Source organism: Pipistrellus kuhlii, unplaced genomic scaffold (genome assembly GCF_014108245.1).
Source record: "Pipistrellus kuhlii isolate mPipKuh1 unplaced genomic scaffold, mPipKuh1.p scaffold_m20_p_4, whole genome shotgun sequence".
NCBI lineage: Eukaryota > Metazoa > Chordata > Mammalia > Chiroptera > Vespertilionidae > Pipistrellus > Pipistrellus kuhlii.
In genome coordinates, this window is record NW_023425540.1 from 1,566,971 (window position 1) to 1,584,671 (window position 17,701).

Below are 17,701 nucleotides of genomic sequence, written 5' to 3' on the forward strand. Positions count from 1 at the left end.
CACACACACACTCACACACTCACACACACACTCACACACACTCACACACACACACACACACACACACACACACACACACCGGCCCGGGTCCGAGATCCGGGGGCCGCGGACACCGGCGGGGGCGCACGCACCTGTCGGCGCCGGGCTGACCCCCCTCGGGCCCCGCGGTGTCCGGTCCGCGTGCGGGGGCGCTGGGCACGGGCGCCAGAACCAGAACCAGAGCCGCACCGCCCGCACCGCGGGGCGCCGGGCAGAGGTGACCGCCGTCCGGGGGCCCCCGCGGCTCGGAGCGGGTGGGAGCCGTCCTGGTGCTGCCTGCCCTGTCCCCCCGGGGCGCAGTCCTAAGCCTGGTCCTCCTGGGGCGCAGTCCGCCGCCCGGTCCCCCGCCCGGTCCCCCCGGGGCGCAGTCCCCCGCCCGGTCCCCCCGCCCGGCCCCGGGGCGCAGTCCCCCGCCCGGTCCCCCCGCCCGGCCCCCGGGGCGCAGTCCGCCGCCCGGTCCCCCCGCCCGGCCCCCGGGGCGCAGTCCCCGCCCGGTCCCCCCGCCCGGCCCCCGGGGCGCAGTCCCCCGCCCGGTCCCCCCGCCCGGCCCCCGGGGCGCAGTCCCCCGCCCGGTCCCCCCGCCCGGCCCCCGGGGCGCAGTCCTCCGCCCGTCCCCCCCGCCCGGCCCCCCGCCCGGTCCCCCCGCCCGGCCCCGGGGCGCAGTCCTCCGCCCGGTCCCCCCGCCCGGTCCCCCCGGGCGCAGTCCGCCGCCGTCCCCCCGCCCGGCCCCCGGGGCGCAGTCCTCCGCCCGGTCCCCCCGCCCGGCCCCCCCGCCCGGTCCCCCCGCCCGGCCCCGGGGCGCAGTCCGCCGCCCGGTCCCCCCGCCCGGTCCCCCCGGGGCGCAGTCCGCCGCCCGGTCCCCCCGCCCGGCCCCGGGGCGCAGTCCCCCGCCCGGTCCCCCCGCCCGGTCCCCCCGCCCGGCCCCCGGGCGCAGTCCCCGCCCGGTCCCCCCGCCCGGTCCCCCCGGGGCGCAGTCCGCCGCCCGGTCCCGCGCCCGGTCCCGGGGCGCAGTCCGCCGCCCGGTCCCCGCGCCCGGTCCCGGGCGCAGTCCGCCGCCCGGTCCCCCGCCCGGCCCCCCGCCCGGCCCCGGGGCGCAGTCCGCCGCCCGGTCCCCCGCCCGGCCCGGGGCGCAGTCCGCCGCCCGGTCCCCCCGCCCGGCCCCCGCCCGGTCCCCCGGGGCGCAGTCCGCCGCCCGGTCCCCCGCCCGGCCCCGGGGCGCAGTCCGCCGCCCGGTCCCCCCGCCCGGCCCCCCCGCCCGGCCCCCCGCCCGGCCCCGGGGCGCAGTCCCCGCCCGGTCCCCCCGCCGGTCCCCCCGCCCGGTCCCCCCGCCCGGCCCCGGGGCGCAGTCCGCCGCCCGGCCCCCCGCCCGGCCCCGGGGCGCAGTCCGCCCGGCCCCCCCGCCCGGCCCCCCGCCCGGCCCCCCGCCCGGCCCCGGGGCGCAGTCCGCCGCCCGGCCCCCCGCCCGGCCCCCCGCCCGGCCCCGGGGCGCAGTCCGCCCGGCTCACCTGGAAGGAGCAGCAGCGCCGCCCGCATCCTGGCTGTCGGGCTGGGCGGCCGGAGACCGGAGGCTGCAGGGACCCGCCCGCCGCTTCTGGGACGAGAGGACCGGGACCGAGTGGACGGGACCGAGTGGACGGGACGGATGGACGGCGGGTCCGGCTGCGGCGGGAGCCAGGAGAGTGTGCGCGGCTCCGGGGGCAGGACCCGCCCCGGCCCGCCCACCCCCGCCCGCCCCCGCCCCGGGAACACGGATGTGCCCGCCCCGCCCGCCCCGCCCGCCCCGCCCGGGCCGCACCTGCCCCCGCCCCCGCCCCCCCCCCCCCCACCGGCCCGGAAACCGCGCCCCGCCCGCCTGGCGGCCGGCCCGCCCGGGGCCTGAACCTGCGGAGCGAGCGGGGCGCAGGGTCCGCTCTCCTGCGGACCGGCCCGCCCAGCCCCGGGCCACCTGGCCCTCCAGCCCCGAGGGCTCCAGGCTGGCGGGCCCTGCCTTCCCGGGTGGGGGGCGGAGAAACCACCAAAATAGGCAGAGCGACCAGGTTAGAGACTCATCACAGGAGAGACACCCGCCCCAGGCGGTGACTACCAGTGACAGCTAGCCGCCTGCTGCTGCTGGGGCGTGTGTGAGTGTGAGTGTGTGTGCCTTCATTCACTGTGTGTGTATGTGCGTGTGTGTGTGTGAGAGAGTGTGTGTGTGTGTGTGGGTGTGTGTGTGTGCCTTCATACACTGAGTCTGTGTGTGTGTGTGTGCACGTGAATGTGTGAGAGTGTGTGTGTATGTGTGTTCATTCACTCCTCTCAGTGCGTGTCTTCATTCACTGAGTGTGTGTGTGTGTGTGCGTGTGCGTGTGAGCGTGTGTATGTGTGTATGAGTGTGAGTGTGAGTGTGTGTGTGGTTCCTTCACGCCTCTCCTCCAAGGTAACAAGGAGCTGGTTTTATTATAATATTAAGTTGAAGCCCAGAGGAGAGTGAAGTGTGACTTGGCACACCTCCTCCTGCCTGGGTGCCACCCTGACCCTTCCCTCCCATCAGGCCAGTCTCCCATCCGGAAGGAGAACACTCTGTGGCCATAGGCCACACTTTCACTCACCACCTACCAAACAGGGCAGCACCCACCCTTCTTTAGATCTGAGTTCCCCCCCAGAGGGTCCCCTCAAACCCCCGCCCCCTGCTGAAACCAGAATTCTCCCTGCTTCTGCGAATCAGCCCGTGTTCTAACGAATAAACTCGGGAAGTCACGCGTCTGATCATGATCCTTGTCGCCATTCCCTCATGGAGCGGTGCTCGGAGCAGGACAGGTGCTGAGGACGCTGTCCCTGGACAGCAAAGTCACTCGAGGTCGAGAGAACTTGAACTTCAACGCGCCCTTTTCCCGTAGCCGGCCGGAGGCTGGGGGTTTCACAGCATTGCACTGCTGTTCCTCACATGTGGTGAGTGTAATCATGGCCATAAATGCCACACCTTTGCACCCAAAACACACAGCCCCCAGCTCTTTCCTGCTTTCTTATCTGCCACTGACTAGAGCCACTTGCTAATCCTGACACACACACTGCAGGACTTTCCCTGGCTGTCTGCGTGCTCACCTGCTGACTAAGACCCCAGCACCACCTGTGAGCTCCTGTGTGGCCTCTCACTCACCCCAGCGCCCGCCCAGCCTCCCCAGGAAGCCAGCGGCCGGGGGATGAGTGTCTGTCTGTTTCCTCCTGACTCACGGCAATGTGAGGGCGTGTTTGCAAGGCAGGAGAGTCTCTCCTTGGGGCACAGGGATTTCTGCTTGGTATTGGGTGCTGGACAGGAAAAGGTCCCCCCCTATTTTGCTTAGAATTGGACAAATTAACAGGCTGCCGGGCAGTACAAAAGAAATCCGAAGTTATGTTTTTCCAGAACAGGCAAAATTTTCAACTTTTAAGAAAGAAAGAGCTGGCTCCTGCTCCGCATTCATTTTAAGAGTGTGAAGGGTTCCTGAGACAAACCAGTTTGAGAACACCCGCTCTAAAATTCTTAGGAACTGCCCTGCCTTGGCCTAACTATGCTGGACTCCGCGATCTGAGCAGGAAATAGCAAGATTAAGAGGGATTCCCAAAGTATTTCTATATCCGATATAATAAAAGTGTCCAGTTGTCCGGTCCTCCGTTCAACCAATCAACGCGTAATATGCTAAGGCCGCTCAACCGTTCCCTATGACATGCACTGACCACCAGGGGGCAAACATTCTGACCAGTAGGTTAGCTTGCAATTGGGGTCAAACTTATCCAGACTGAGTGAGACAGGCAGGACATGCCGTGGCACTCTCCTGTGGGCCCTCCCCAGCTGGCCAACCTCCTGCATCCCTCCCCAGTCCCTCAGCCTGGCCTGCACCCTCTCGCCATTGGGGGATGTCAGCTGGTTTCAACCAGATCCGGCAGGCCAGGCCGAGGGACCCCACTGGTACATGAAAAATGGAAACAGATACATGTCCCAACATTTATGCGTTAATTCCATAAAATAACAATAAGGACATTAGATGTTAACATAAACACATATTTTATGTAACGTAATTTTACTTCCCAAAATAAAACTATTCATGAGAAGAATTGCACTGTTTCAGAGTTTTGCCAATCTTTTAAAAAATTATTTATTTATTTGAGGGAGGGAGGGAGGGAGAGAGAGAGAGAGAGAGAGAGAGAGAGAGAGAGAGAGAGAAAACACATTCATTTGTTGAACCAGTTATTTATGCACTCGTTGGTTGCTTCCTATATGTATCCTGACTGGAGATTGAACCCAAAACCTTGACATATCTGGATGACACGGTAACCGTTAAGCTATCCAGCCAGGGCCTGCCAATCTTTTTAATGTAAGTGCTTAGATGTTCACGTCTGCTTCTGCACTCAGTCTGTGTGATGTGTGGTTTCGGTGAGATTGTACGGATCAAGCTGGTACGACACAGGTGTGCAGCGGGAGAAACAGGGCACAGCTGGATCTCCGCACCCCCCCCCCCCCCCCCCCCGCAGTCTTCAGAGTGTGCATGGCGTTCTCCTTGGGGCTCAGTCACCAATGACACACCCCTCACTCGGGGCGGAGTCCTCGCAGTGGCCCCGAGCGTGGGGACGTGGGCAGGGGGACGTGTCACAGACAGGAGAGCCCTGGCCGGCAGTCAGGCTCCCGGAGGACCTCCGGCATCTGGCGTGTTCCAGTCCATCAGCCTATTGAGCGCCGTGACCGGCTCCCTGACCACGAGACTCTGTCCCCTCACGTGGGGGTTGTTAATGAAAAAAAAAACACATTGAAACCTGAAAAGAATTTTTTTATGAGTTTATTTGAGCCAAAACTGTCGACATATGCCAGGAAGCAGAACCTCAACGGATTGAGATGAGGCTCCGAATAATGGCGGTTTACATTTCTATTTATACACTGAAATCAAAGGAGGGACACAGGTGGGTTACATGAAATCCATTGGTGATGGAGTAAGGAGGCGGGAGAAAGCAAAGCGGTGGGAAAGTCCTGGGATTGGATAAAAAGTAAAATGATGGACGTGTACTCAGGTGCGTGCAGGAACAATTAACATGATAACGAAGGAATTTGAGGCATCTGTCCTGGCGCCTACCACATTCGGTTGTTCCCCAGGGGCTCAGGAAAAAGGGAAGTTACAGGTTACCCAGACATCTCACAGATGTGCTGTCTTCGAGATGGGAAGGCAAATGCGCTCAGTCTGGGAGAATATCTGGGACATGACTACCTACTATAACCTGTTAGATATTTAATTTTCAAACCATCTTTTGTGGTTATCTTAGGTCTCTGGGTTTGCAAGACTGCCACGCAGGCCTTCCCTGAGCTTGTCAGGTCAGCATGTGGCTCTTTTCTTTCACAGGGTCATCTGGAAACATCGCTTCACTGAGTGACACCGATCTTCCGATGGCCGACCCGCTCCACGGCACAGTATTAAATCACCGCATCGCGGCCCGTCTCACCAGGAAGTCTTTCCATCGAGGGAAACTGTCAAACTCACGCCGGCGGACACACATTTTCCAAATTCTCATTCCCATGGGAGACCTTGAACGGCAGCATTGGCGGCGCACAGGGTCCGTTGTTTTGCTTTAAAGGAAAATCCTGCTTTGACTGTTGCTGAGAAACGCCTGTCCAACACCTCACCATGCTCTCCCTCACACTCAGAACACACCGGCTGCCGATCTCTCCCCGTCCACGGACTGCAGCCCACACACCCGAAGCTCACACCCTGACCCGGCTCCGCAGGCTCTCTCCCCGTTCACGCTGCTGGACCCCACTCTCAGGCCACACCCCCCACCCCCTCCATCTCCCGCTCTTCTCCGCTAATCCCTTACCCATTTCCATGCCAGAACAGGCTTTCTCCTCTCCTCCAGCTCGGAAGTCTGCCTCCAGGCTCCCGAGGAATTTTACATCAGCTGCTGGACTTCCCTATCGCCTCTATCAGAACCAGTTTTTCTTCTTTCTTAGCTCCTGGCTCCCCTCCGTCAGTGAAAACCTCTCTTTTGTCTGTATCAGGGTGTGGCACGTGTTTAATGATAGGTATAGTAGAGGCCTGTTGCCCGAGGTTCCTGCACTCGGGTGTGTGGGAGGGCTGGGGGTCCCCAGCCTGGCCTGTGCCCTGTCACAGTGCCGGAGCCCCGCAACTGGTTACCCCAAAGAGGTAGGCCCCACCCACCCATCTGGGGCTCCTCGATGGATTGCCCCAAAGAGGTAGCCAGAGCTGGGGGTCCCGCCTCCGCACTGCATGGAGCCGGGGGTGAGACCCCAGAACCCCCAGGCAGGCCTCACCACACAGAGCCAGAGGAGGTGGGACCCCCAGGCAGGCTCTTAGTTGGGCACGTATCATCCCGGCCCCACCCACCTGCACATGCCCGCCGTGCACACAGCCGTCTTGTGATGGCATGATGACCATGTAGGCTTTTATCAGGAAGGGTACTTGGCTCCTCACTCAAATGCTGGATCTGAAACCTTAGGTGTTTGTGTCACAAGAGCTCACCTGCACCTGGGAAATGAGTTCCTACAAACCGTTCCTAACTGCGATGAGCTGTGTCCCGGGCCCCAGCCCTCTGTCTGGACCTGAGTGGTGGTGCCTGCGGACTTCCATATAAGTCCTGGGCCTGTGGAGGTGAGGTCACCGGTGACTCCTCCGCCATCACCCGTAAATCACACCGTAAGTCACCGAAAGGCTGAGTGCCTCTCAGAACCCTGTGCCTGACTCACCGGGCTCCGGGCACCGGCAGAGTTGCATAATGTCCAACAATGAGAGGAAGTCTCCACTCAAACACCAACAAAACAAACAAATGTCAGACCTGGTCCCCAGGTCCCTGGACTTACCACGGCACCCCGGTGTCACTCAGCCTTGCTGGCACAATAGCCAGGGGGCACTGTCCTGTTGGCGCTGCTGTCCTCAGTGTGTGTGTGGCAGACATGCACCCCAGCTGCCCTATCTGCCCACAGGCCAGGCTGGGCTCCGATTCCCTCCCCCGGGCCCTGAGGCGTGGCCAGCCTCCCGGCCACGTGGATACACCCCTGAGCCGGGCCCCAAACTCCCCGGGGTTTGCATTCAAAGTCAGCGAGGGCAGGTCCTTGCTGGCCACAGGGACTAGGAATCCACGTTCACGTGGGCCACTTGCTTTAATGAGCATAGAAAACGCCAATCTGCGGCCGTTCAGACAAAACAGAGACCGGGAAACTGAGGCAGGCGTGTGGAAGGGCAGGAGGAGGGAGAGAGGGGGAGGGAGGGAGCCCCACTTTTCTTTCTGTATGTTCTGCTTCCAGCCGTTTGTGGACCTGCTACCTTCTCCACCTTGCCTTCCAGAGATGCCCTTCTCCTCCTAATACTTCCCCTTTTTCTTTTCATCTGACGCAGGTTTCCGTTCCTTGCATGAGCATTGCCTTTCAGACAGTGTGTTTCTCCTGCGGGAAACCCTGGGGACAGCGAGCACACCTCCTTGGGGTCTGCCATGCAGGACTGGCCCGGACTCGGGGCTCAGGGTGCTGGCTGCAGCGATGACTGAGCCCGCTGATTCCGCTCACAGCTGACATCCCCACTTCGCAGGAGGAGCCAGAGAGAAGTGCCTCTTACAGCAGGGAAAGCTCATGGAAGCGCGAGCAGTGTTCACATGGATTTAAAAAATATGTATATTTTATTGATTTTTTACAGAGAGGAAGGGAGAAGGATGGAGAGTTAGAAACATCGATGAGAGAGAAACATCGATCAGCTGCTTCCTGCACACCCCCTACTGGGGATGTGCCCACAACCAAGGTACATGCCCTTGACCGGAGTCAAACCTGGGACCTTTCAGTCTGCAGGTTGACGCTCTATCCACTGAGCCAAAGCGATTAGGGCTCACCGGGGGCTTAGATGTTATTTCTGTGAGAAACGCGTCATGCGATGGATCAGCCAGCCTGAGGCTCTCTCTGCTTTCCTCCTGTGGAAAGCATTCATGGTTCTGTAGAGACCAGCCCTGCTTACCCCGGTCCTTAAACTACCGAGGCCCAAGATGGCTCACGGGGAGGCTGCGAGGACCTCAGAGCACCCCGAGGCGGGAGCACAGCCTGGCCCGGGACCTAAGCGGAGGCAGGGGCGGTCCCGCTGCGGGGCGGGGAGACGTGGCAGGAGCTCGGTCTGCTTCCCGGGCGGGCGCCCCTGCTCCATCTCCCCCAGCAGACCCATCTCCTCTCTCACCCTCACCTCCCACTACAGACCCACCTCCTCTCTCACCCTCACCTCCCCCTGCAGACCGGCCTCCTCTCTCAGCCTCACACCCGCTGACAAGAACCTCACCCCGCAGGTGCCGCTGGTTCCAGGGCCAGCCTGGCGGGCTGGTTCCAGGGCCTGCCTGGTGGGCTGGTTCCAGGGCCTGCCTGGTGGGCTGGTTCCAGGGCCTGCCTGGTGGGCTGGTTCCAGGGCCTGCCTGGTGGGCTGGTTCCAGGGCCTGCCTGGCGGGCAGGGAGGCAGCCCGGGGCAGGGCCCATGGGCCAGCTACAGGTCACCGAGCGGGAAGCCCCGGGTGCTGAGCAACTGGCAAAGCTGGAAAGACCGGGACTGGCCCCCAGGATGCTTTTCCTCCCGCAGCACATCCTGGGATACACGGCTTAGCCCCCCACCCCCACCCCCCTCACACACACTTTCCTGTCTCCGTCATGGGGTATGGACCCGCCCTGGCCTTTCCCCGCCGGCATGCTGCTGAGCTTGTGGGTTAGACCTTCTCAGAGGGGAGCGATGGGGGGAGGTGGGGAAGGTTGGGAGGGGAGGGGAGCCGCAGGCATTGAGCTCCCAGCACTGCGAGGTTCTGACCTGCAGGGACTATTCTTCAGTGTCAGCTCCAGGCCCAGAAAAGCAGCCAGACCGGACCAGGCTGCCATTGCTGCCTCGGGACCAGCTGCCTTGACCTATGACCCCTGGCGCCTGCCAATCAGCAGAGATCACACCCTGAGAGGACACACCTGGCGGCTGATGAAGCTTCTAGAAGTCCTCCCCTGGGGCCCCTCTGAGATCCCATCCTCACAGGCGCCAGGACAGAGGCCTGCAGGCCCAGGCTCCCCACACCCCCCACCCGCCTCCCCTCCCCTCTCCTGAGCCCTCCCCTCCCCTGAGCCCTCCCCTCCCCTGAGCCCTCTCCTTCCCTGAGCCCTCTCCTTCCCTGAGCCCTCCCCTCCCCTCCCCTGAGTCCTCCCCTCCCCTGAGCCCTCCCCTCCCCTGAGCACACCCCCCCCCCTGAGCTCTCCCCTCTCCTGAGTCCTCCCCTCCCCTGAGTCCTCCCCTCCCCTGAGCCCTCCCCTCCCCTGCCCTCCCCTCCCCTGAGCCCTCCCCTCCCCTGAGCACACCCCTCCCCTGAGCCCTCCCCTCCCCTGAGCCCTCCCCTCCCCTGAGTCCTCCCCTCCCCTGAGCCCTCCCCTCCCCTGAGCACTCCCCTCCCCTCCCCTGAGCCCTCCCCTCCCCTCCCCTGAGCCCTCCCCTCCCCTGCCCTCCCCTCCCCTGAGCCCTCCCCTCCCTAAGCACACCCTCCCCTGAGCCCTCCCCTCCCCTGAGCCTTCTCCTCCCCTGAGCCCTCCCCTCCCCTGAGCCCTCTCCTCCCCTGAGCCCTCCCCTCCCCTGAGCCCTCCCCTCCCCTGAGCCCTCCCCTCTCCTGAGCCCTCACCTCCCCTCCCCTGAGCCCTCCCCTCCCCTGAGCCCTCTCCTCCCCTGAGTCCTCCCCTCCCTGAGCCCTCCCCTCCCCTGAGTCCTCCCCTCCCCTGAGTCCTCCCCTCCCCTGAGCCCTCCCCTCCCCTGAGCCCTCCCCTCCCCTGAGTCCTCCCCTCCCCTGAGCCCTCCCCTCCCCTGAGCTCAGGGCCCTCTTTGCCCCTGAAACTGGTCCGGTGGCCCCTTTCTCCCTGCTCACTGCTGCCTCTGGGACGTCCATCTTTCAGAGTCTCAACCCAAGCCCCAAGGCCCGGCTCCGCACACCGGGCCGGGGGACCCCTGCCACCCACAGCTGGAGGCTCAGACTTCAGGCTGCTGGGCCCCCGGAGTCTCCCCGCCACCAGGCCGCCCGCCCCGCAGAGCCAGAGGGAGGACGGCGGGGAGGCCTGCTGTTCTGTGAGCCCTGAGATCTGCCTGCAGCTCCCCTCCCGGGGAAGCCGGAGGCCACGGAGCGGTCACCCAAGTCACCACCTGACACCCGGAGCCCTGCTCCTCCTGGCCCGGCTGGGTGACCACGTCTGCCTCAGAGTTTCCCCACGTTCCGTCTGGGTTTTTCCGGTTTTTTCCATTCCCCGCCTCCTCCTTCCCCAGTGCCTGATTCCACGTGACACGCATGGCTGGCTCCCGGCTCCGGCCCAGCTCGGGCCCAGCCAGAGTCACAGAGCTTCCAAGTGAGAGATTGTAATCGCGATCCGGGGTGTTCTGTCTCAGGAGCTGCTTCAAGGTGCAGCTGGCATAGGATGAGGCGCACACAGAGAAGCTGTACAGTTTGATGTCTTGACATTTCATATTTACCCTTTGAAAAACTTTAAAATGATATGAAAGAATTTTTTAAAATCTTGAATGTTGCCTGGCTGACGTGGCTCAGGGGTTGAGTGTCGACCTACGAACCAGGAGGTCACAGTTTGATTCCCGGTCAGGGCACAGGCCCGGGCTGCGGGCTCGGTCCCCAGTGTGGGGCGAGCAGGAGGCAGCCGGCCCATGGTTCTCTCTCATCTTTGATGTCTCTGTCACTCCCTCCCCCTGCCCCTCTGACACCAATGCTGCAATAATAAAAGCGTAATATGCCAATTGGACCGGATGACCTTCCGGGCGAAGCTCGGGCGGTGAGGGAAGCCTGGGCCCAGCTGCCAGCCGGAAGACGGTGCTGGCAGCGGGGGAAGAAGGCTTTTCCTCGCTCCCACAAGAACCAAGTCTGGTGACCTGGACGGAAATTCCACGAGCTGAGCAGCGCCCACGTGCGCGGCTCCCTGATCGGACGAGGACGTGTCCGTGTCTCGTGTGGACTCTGGGAACACTGAAGTGCCCTGAAGATACGAAAAGTGAAATAGTCCCCTGGGCCCTCCTAGACTGAGGTGACCAGAGGTCCCAATTTTTAACAATTTGTCCCATGTCCCGCGGCGTTTTAAAAAAGTCCCGATTTTTGGAAAGAAAAAATTGGGACTTTTTAAAATGCCGCGAGACGCGGGACAAATAGTTAAAAATCGGGATTGTCCCGCCAAAAGCTGGACGTCTGGTCACCTTATCCTAGACCCTGCAGGGGGGGAGACGGGGGTGAGTTTTCACAAAGGCCCTGTGGGAGGGTGGGCGGCAGCTCGCAGGCGACCAGAACAGTCCGGGATACAAGCACGCGGTCCAGGGGTGGGCGAGTGAGATGGACGCGTCCTGGGGTGAAAGGTCTGTGCAGAGGCTGCTCGCACTGTCCCGTCAGCGCCAGGGACGCGGGTCAGAGAGCAGCGCCCCAGCTTGCGGACATCATCGGAATTGATTTTGCAAAGAACGCGGTGCCAGACGCTCCGGCATTCTTCACGTTCTCACCCTGGGACCGGCTGTTCACGCTCGGCTCCCACGCTCACTCAGGGCTGGACACTTGTTTTTTGTTTTTTTAAAATAGATTTATTGATTTTTTACAGAGAGGAAGATAGAGGGATAGAGAGCTAGAAACATCGATGAGGGAGAATCATCGATCAGCTGCCTCCTGCACACCTCCTACTGGGGATGTGCCCGCAACCAAGGCACATGCCCTTGACCGGAATCAAACCCGGGACCTTTCAGTCCGCAGGCCAATGCTCTATCCACTGAGCCAAACTGGTTTCAGCCAGGGCTTGACATTTGTTAATTAAAATGTTTCTTCTTCTTCTAAAAAAAAAAAAATACAAACCGTGTAAATATGTTCAATTCTTGGCATGATTCTCTCTCATCTCAGCTGATGGGAAATACAGAAGGACAACGATCATATGAACACAGCTCCCTCCAGCTTGCGGCAAACCCCCATTTCAAAGAGAGGAGAGACCAGGTGATAATGAGGCGGGGTCCCGGAGTCCCACTCAGCGAAGAAAGCACCGAGCAGCAGCAGGCGGCATGGGGTGGGTGTGGGGTGTGGGGTGTGGGGTGTGGGGGGGACTCCCTGCCGGCACATCATGCAAAATGAGAAGAAGCAGGTTCAAAAGGCGGCACATTTATGAACCCATTGACGTGAGCTTCTGGGAAAAGCACAGCGGGAGGGACAGAGGCAGCTCAGGGCGAGGCTGGGGTGAGGGCGGGAGGAGACAGGGATGGTGAGGAAATCCTTGAGGCCGCGACCCTGGGGGCTCTGCATGCTTCTCGGGACCCACGTGACTGCATCCGAAAAGGATGAACGTGGCTGTGTGTAAACCATGCCTCAGTCACCGTGACCCTAAACAGTATGAGCTACAGCCCAGCTGGCGTGGCTGAACGTGGCGAGGTTGCAGGCAGGATCCCCAGTAGGGAGCGAGCAGGAGGCAGCCAGTCAATGATTCTCTCTCATCACTGATGTTCCCATCTCTCTATAAATATGTTTACATTTATATATAAATGTGAACATATTTATAAATAACTAAATAATAACGTTAAATATAAACTTAAAAGGAAGTACAATCTGGAGACAGGGCAGGGCGGGGTGGGGACTGGGCTGCAGGGGGGAGAGGGTGGCGTGGCCTGGTAGGAAGACCAAATGCTGGTAGGATGCCACTGCCAGGCATGCAGGGCAGGAAAGGAGGGAGACTGATTAGTCATGTGTGGTGGCTTTAAAAGGCACTACTTCCCCGATGAGCACGCTGGCTGCCCAACTCCAGATGGAGGGGAGAGAACACCGCCTGTGTGACAGCGAGGGGCTGTAGGGAGCAAGGCACCCGGCTCCCGGTGGCTCTCCCTGCCCTGTGGCCACCGGCAGGTCCAGGAAGCCCCGGGCAGTGCCCTCGAAGGCCCCTCTCCAGCGTTTCTGGGGAGACTGTGCGTCTGTTCCCACCAGTACCTCCAGCCAGCTCCACAGTGAAGAAGGTGGCTATCATCTAAGCAGGCCCTGCCCCCCGCCCCCAGGGGGCGCCTCGGCTCAGGAAGCAGAGGGGGTCTCCTTGGGTCAGGAGGACTTGGGGGCCGGGCCCTGCATGGACTGGACTCCGCAGGTCTGGGACGGGGTGGGCGGGGAGAGGGGTGGGATTTGCTGGGTCCCTGCGGTCAGGGTCGGGGCACTTGCTGGGAGCAGAGGACACAGGAAGCAGGGCCATGGCTCAGAGACGGACACCTTTGATGACAGACAAGGGGCCGAGGCTCCTGTCCGTGTCTTACAGGGAACTTTGTGTTTCTGATTAAGAACCCAGACAGCCCAGCCGGTGTGGCTCTGTGGGTGGAGCGGCAGGTGAGATGCCCCAGGGCGCAGGCCCCGGCTGCAGGCGCCATCCCCAGTAGGGGATGTGCAGGAGGCAGCCGGTCAGTGGTTCTCTCTCATCCTTGCTGTTTTTCTCTCTCTTCTCTCTTCCTCTCTGAAATCAATAACATCCCTGCCGGCCCTTCTGGAGGAGAGCACTTCAGCTGCAGCCCGGCACGCACGGCGCTCCTCTTCCCGCTCAGAATCTGTTTCCCCGAGGTCCCGGCGGCTCCCTGCGGAGGGTCTTCGTGAAAAGCTCTCGGTGGGGGTGTGTGTGTGTGGGGAGATGGGTCCCATGCTTTTGTCTCACGTTTGTGAAAAGCTAACCTGTGCCCAGGGAACACCAGAGACAGACTAACCACCCCCCGGCCCCCCGGCACCTAAGGAGTAAAATGAATAGATAAATAATAGATAATAAAACGCTGCAGCCCAAACCGGTTTGGCTCAGCGGTAGAGCGTCGGTCTGCGGACTGAAAGGTCCCAGGTTCGATTCCGGTCAAGGGCATGTACCTGAATTGCGGGCACATCCCCAGGAGGGCGTGTGCAAGAGGCAGCTGATCCATGTTTCTCTCTCATCGACGTTTCTATCTCTCTCTATCTCTCCCTTCCTCTCTGTAAAAAATCAATAAAATATATTTAAAACAAACAAACAAACAAAAAATGCTGCAGCTGTGAAGGAAATACGAATCCCGAGTAGCCTCCTCCAACTTAAGAGTCCCAGAGACCACGCCGTCCTCGGAGCCCTGTGGACGTGGAGGACAGAGGCTCACTCAGGGACGCGCGCAGGATGCGGCACACAGCGTGTTCACAGCGCCCGCTCGCCCGCTCGCCCGCTCGCTCTAACGTTACCGGTGACCTCGCTGTGGCCCGGAGCCGGGGCCCAGAGCCGGGGCTCAGAGCCGGGGCCCGGAGCCGGGGCCCAGAGCCGGGACCCAGAGCCGGGGCCCAGAGCCGGGACCCAGAGCCGGGGCCCAGAGCCGGGGCCCGGAGCCGGGGCCCAGAGCCGGGACCCAGAGCCGGGACCCGGAGCCGGGGCCCAGAGCCGGGACCCAGAGCCGGGGCCCAGAGCCGGGACCCAGAGCCGGGGCCCGGAGCCGGGGCCCGGAGCCGAGGCTCGGAGCCGGGGCCCAGAGCCGGGGCCCAGAGCCGGGGCCCAGAGCCGGGGCCCAGAGCCGGGACCCAGAGCCGGGGCCCGGAGCCGGAGCCCAGAGCCGGGGCCCAGAGCCGGGGCCCGGAGCCTGGGTGAGATCGAGCTCCCTGTCGAGGGCTGGTCACCGCGCCGCCTGCTTTGTTCCCGAACGCGGTCACACCCCTTCCCACGGGTCCTTCCCCGCAGAGGCTGGTGGAAACGCGGTTGTTGAGGCACGTCACGCACTGAGCACCGGGCGGCCGTGGGGCTCGGCCGTGAGCGCTGACCCAGGAGCCTGGCCGTCGCCAGTTTGATTCCGGTCAGGGCACAGGCCCGGGCTGCGGGCTCGGTCCCCGTAGGCAGCGTGCAGGGGGCAGCCCGTGGGCGCTGTTCCACTTCCCTCCCCGTCTCCCTGTCTACCCCCTCCCTCCCCCCGCTCTGAAGACGGACACAAACACCTTAAGAATCTGGCGGCGTGCTCGCGTGGTAGGCCATGCAGGCGTTTATTGTGTGAGCACGCGTGTCGGGCAGTTCCCCACACGTGCTTCCCTGTGACACCGGGGCATCAGCCCTCACCCCCCCGCCCAGGACAGCGTGCGCCCACGGCGCTCACACACGCACCCGTCCCCGAGACCGGCGCTTCCGACGAGGCGCTGTCCCACCCGAGCAGGCGGGTCTCGGGACAGACGCGGAGTGTCGGGGCACGAGGGAGCCGGTGCCGGCGTGAGGCAGGCTGGGCTGTGGCTGCTGCGCAGTGAGACCCCTGCAGGGGGGCGCCGTGTCCGCTGTGGGCAGGGACGGGGTCCTGGGGTTCAGTCTTTCCGGAAGAGAATGTCCACATGAGCCACAGAGCGTCTCCCTCCGCCTCCTGTGTCCTCTCCGGGCACGATGCTCGGGGGGCAGCCTGGCCCCTGGCCCTGCCCCCGGTGCTGAGACCCTCCCCTGCAAAGCCCAGGTCCCTGGGGGGTGGGGGGAGGGGGTCTCCCGTCTGCTTGGCTGGCTTGGAGGGAAGGGGGAGCGGTCCCCCTCCTTTCCCTCCCTCCACCCTACAGACGGAGGCCAGGGACATCAGCAGGGCTGTTCGGGGCTGAGTCACGGGCCAGCCTGCCGTTAGCACCCAGTCCCCCGTGTCCGTGCGGGGCAGCTGGAGTGACCATGAGTGTCCGTCCGCCCGGGGCCCCTGCGTTCCCGCCGCCGAGTCTTTCCTCACGAAGAGGCAGCCCAGCCGAGGCGGGTCAGACGCAGTCACGGCTCTGAGTGTCCCGGTCCCCGGTCACTGCCCTGGTTTCACAGAGGGCTCCGGGGCTCCGCAGGGGCACGCCGCCACTCAGGGCTGCGGGCCCCGGGCCTTTCCTTCTGGCGTTTACCCAGGCTGGCGTTCCCGCCGGGCCGGCCTGGCGCTGGGCGGATCTGTGCCTCCGGGAGCCGGACACGCGGTTCGTGAGAGAGAGGGTCCACGTCAGCGCCACACAGGCTCGATCCTCAGGGCAGCGAGCGTCCCGTTCTGTAACACACCCCTCCGCCCACAGCGGCCCTCCACAATCACACGGGGACGTTCAGCGATGGCATGGCCGGGAGCCCTGCTCGGGGAAGGCACCGGGCACGGCGGCCAGCCGCTCCCCGGAGCCCCTGAGGGCGGGCGGGCACGTGCTGACAACGAGGACCGTCCCTGCCGCTCCCCTCCTCTCCCGTCCCCCCAGGTCAGAGCACTCGGCTAACATTGTACACACCGAGCCTCACCCACCGGCTCCAGCCGCTCCCCTCCCCTCCCGTCCCCCCAGGTCAGAGCACTCGGCTAACACTGTACACACCAAAATGGACGCCCGGGGAGCTGTGAGCACGGTGTCTGCCGGGCCTGAGATCAGTAGGTGAAGCATCATTGGAACTGTGATGATTGTGCTTGCATGTGTGTCTATGTACAACATGTCACGTCTCCATGACTGTCCGCCTGTCTGTCCGTCATCGTCACGGAACCTCAGTAACGGGGGTTACATCACCAGGGACTCCGCGAGCCGGAGGGCGTCCTGCGGGGACCTGGACCGTGGCCACGGCGGGACCACCCGGAGCCCGGAAATGGGGCAGTAACGCAACCCTCTTTCCCTTCGGAGAGGGAGCTGATAAATGATTCACCAGAGGCACGGCTCGGCCAAGAAAGGGACTTCACAGCTCATTTCACAGGGAGCGATCATCCGCTCGGAAAAGGAAGTAGGCTGCCATTGGCCATGGCTAGGAAGTTATTATAATAAATAGGCTCAAGTCCACCTGCTTTCCCGATGAAAGAGCTTAGAACCACATGACGGAGTGCAGTGCATTTCTCAGTGTCGGGCTGCGCTGGGACGTTCGTGGCAGGCACGGGGGATCCCGGGGCCTTGTCTGGGCCAGCGCTGGGCGCTCCGGGTGAACGTCCACGGAAATGATCAGACCTGCCTTCGTGGGCGGCTCCTCTGCTTTCATCTCCTGCGAGCTGCCCCTGGGTGCTCCGAGGTATTCCGTATGAAATCCGTGCCTGTGCGTGTGCACTCATACACACAAACACGCATGCACACGGAGACACACATACACCTCAACAAATGATCGCATTTGGGAAATGGGGCGCCAGGTCCATGACCTGCTCTATTAAAGCCCAGAAGGGACAGGTGTCTGACCGGCCCAGCGCCCCTCTCCACACGCCCTGGGCGTGCAGGGCGTGAGGCCTGAGGGTGCTCACTCCCGGTGCGGGGGCCGCTCTCCGGTGTCTCAGGCCCGGAGTCTCTGAGGATGCGTGAGCCCGGGCGGAGCTGCGCGTGGGGCTGTGCACCGGTGACGCTGAGCCCGAGGCCGAGCTTTCCCACCAAGGAGTCGTGTTGGGCGGGAGGGTGGTTCGGGCACCGGAGGGGGGGATGGAGGAAACTCCCGGGTGGACAGCTCTGCAGCCACAGGCGGCGGGGGAGGCCAGCTCTCCTGTCCGGAGAGGCCTCCTGCCTTTCTCCCGGCTGCGACGACCTTGGCCCTCCCTGGGGGCCTGGCTTTGACCTTGACCATCAGGATTGGAGAGGTCCATGTGGAGAGCCATGGGGCAGGCTGGCCCCGAGCCCTCAGGCAACCCCACAGAAGTCAGTTTTAAAAATGGAACCCAGGGCGCTTCCTGCCTCTGCTGATCGGAGAGAAGGGGCCAGGGCCGGGCCGGCAGTCGGAGGGAAGGAGGGTGGCTGTGGAGGC

General features: G+C 63.0%; 1 protein-coding gene across 1 annotated transcript in view; it reads right to left on the reverse strand.

Moving 5' to 3' along the window:
• Positions 1-6,675, reverse strand: part of ITGA2 (integrin subunit alpha 2) — a 64,636-nt gene extending 57,961 nt beyond the window's left edge. Inside the window, exons 1-3 of the mRNA XM_036409570.2 lie at positions 6,599-6,675; positions 1,790-1,818; positions 1,545-1,571 (exon numbers count right to left, since the gene is read on the reverse strand). Of these exons, the coding sequence (XP_036265463.2) occupies positions 1,545-1,571; positions 1,790-1,818; positions 6,599-6,675 (133 nt within the window). The remainder of the gene's footprint in view (positions 1-1,544; positions 1,572-1,789; positions 1,819-6,598) is intronic.
• Positions 6,676-17,701: the final 11,026 nt, after the last annotated feature.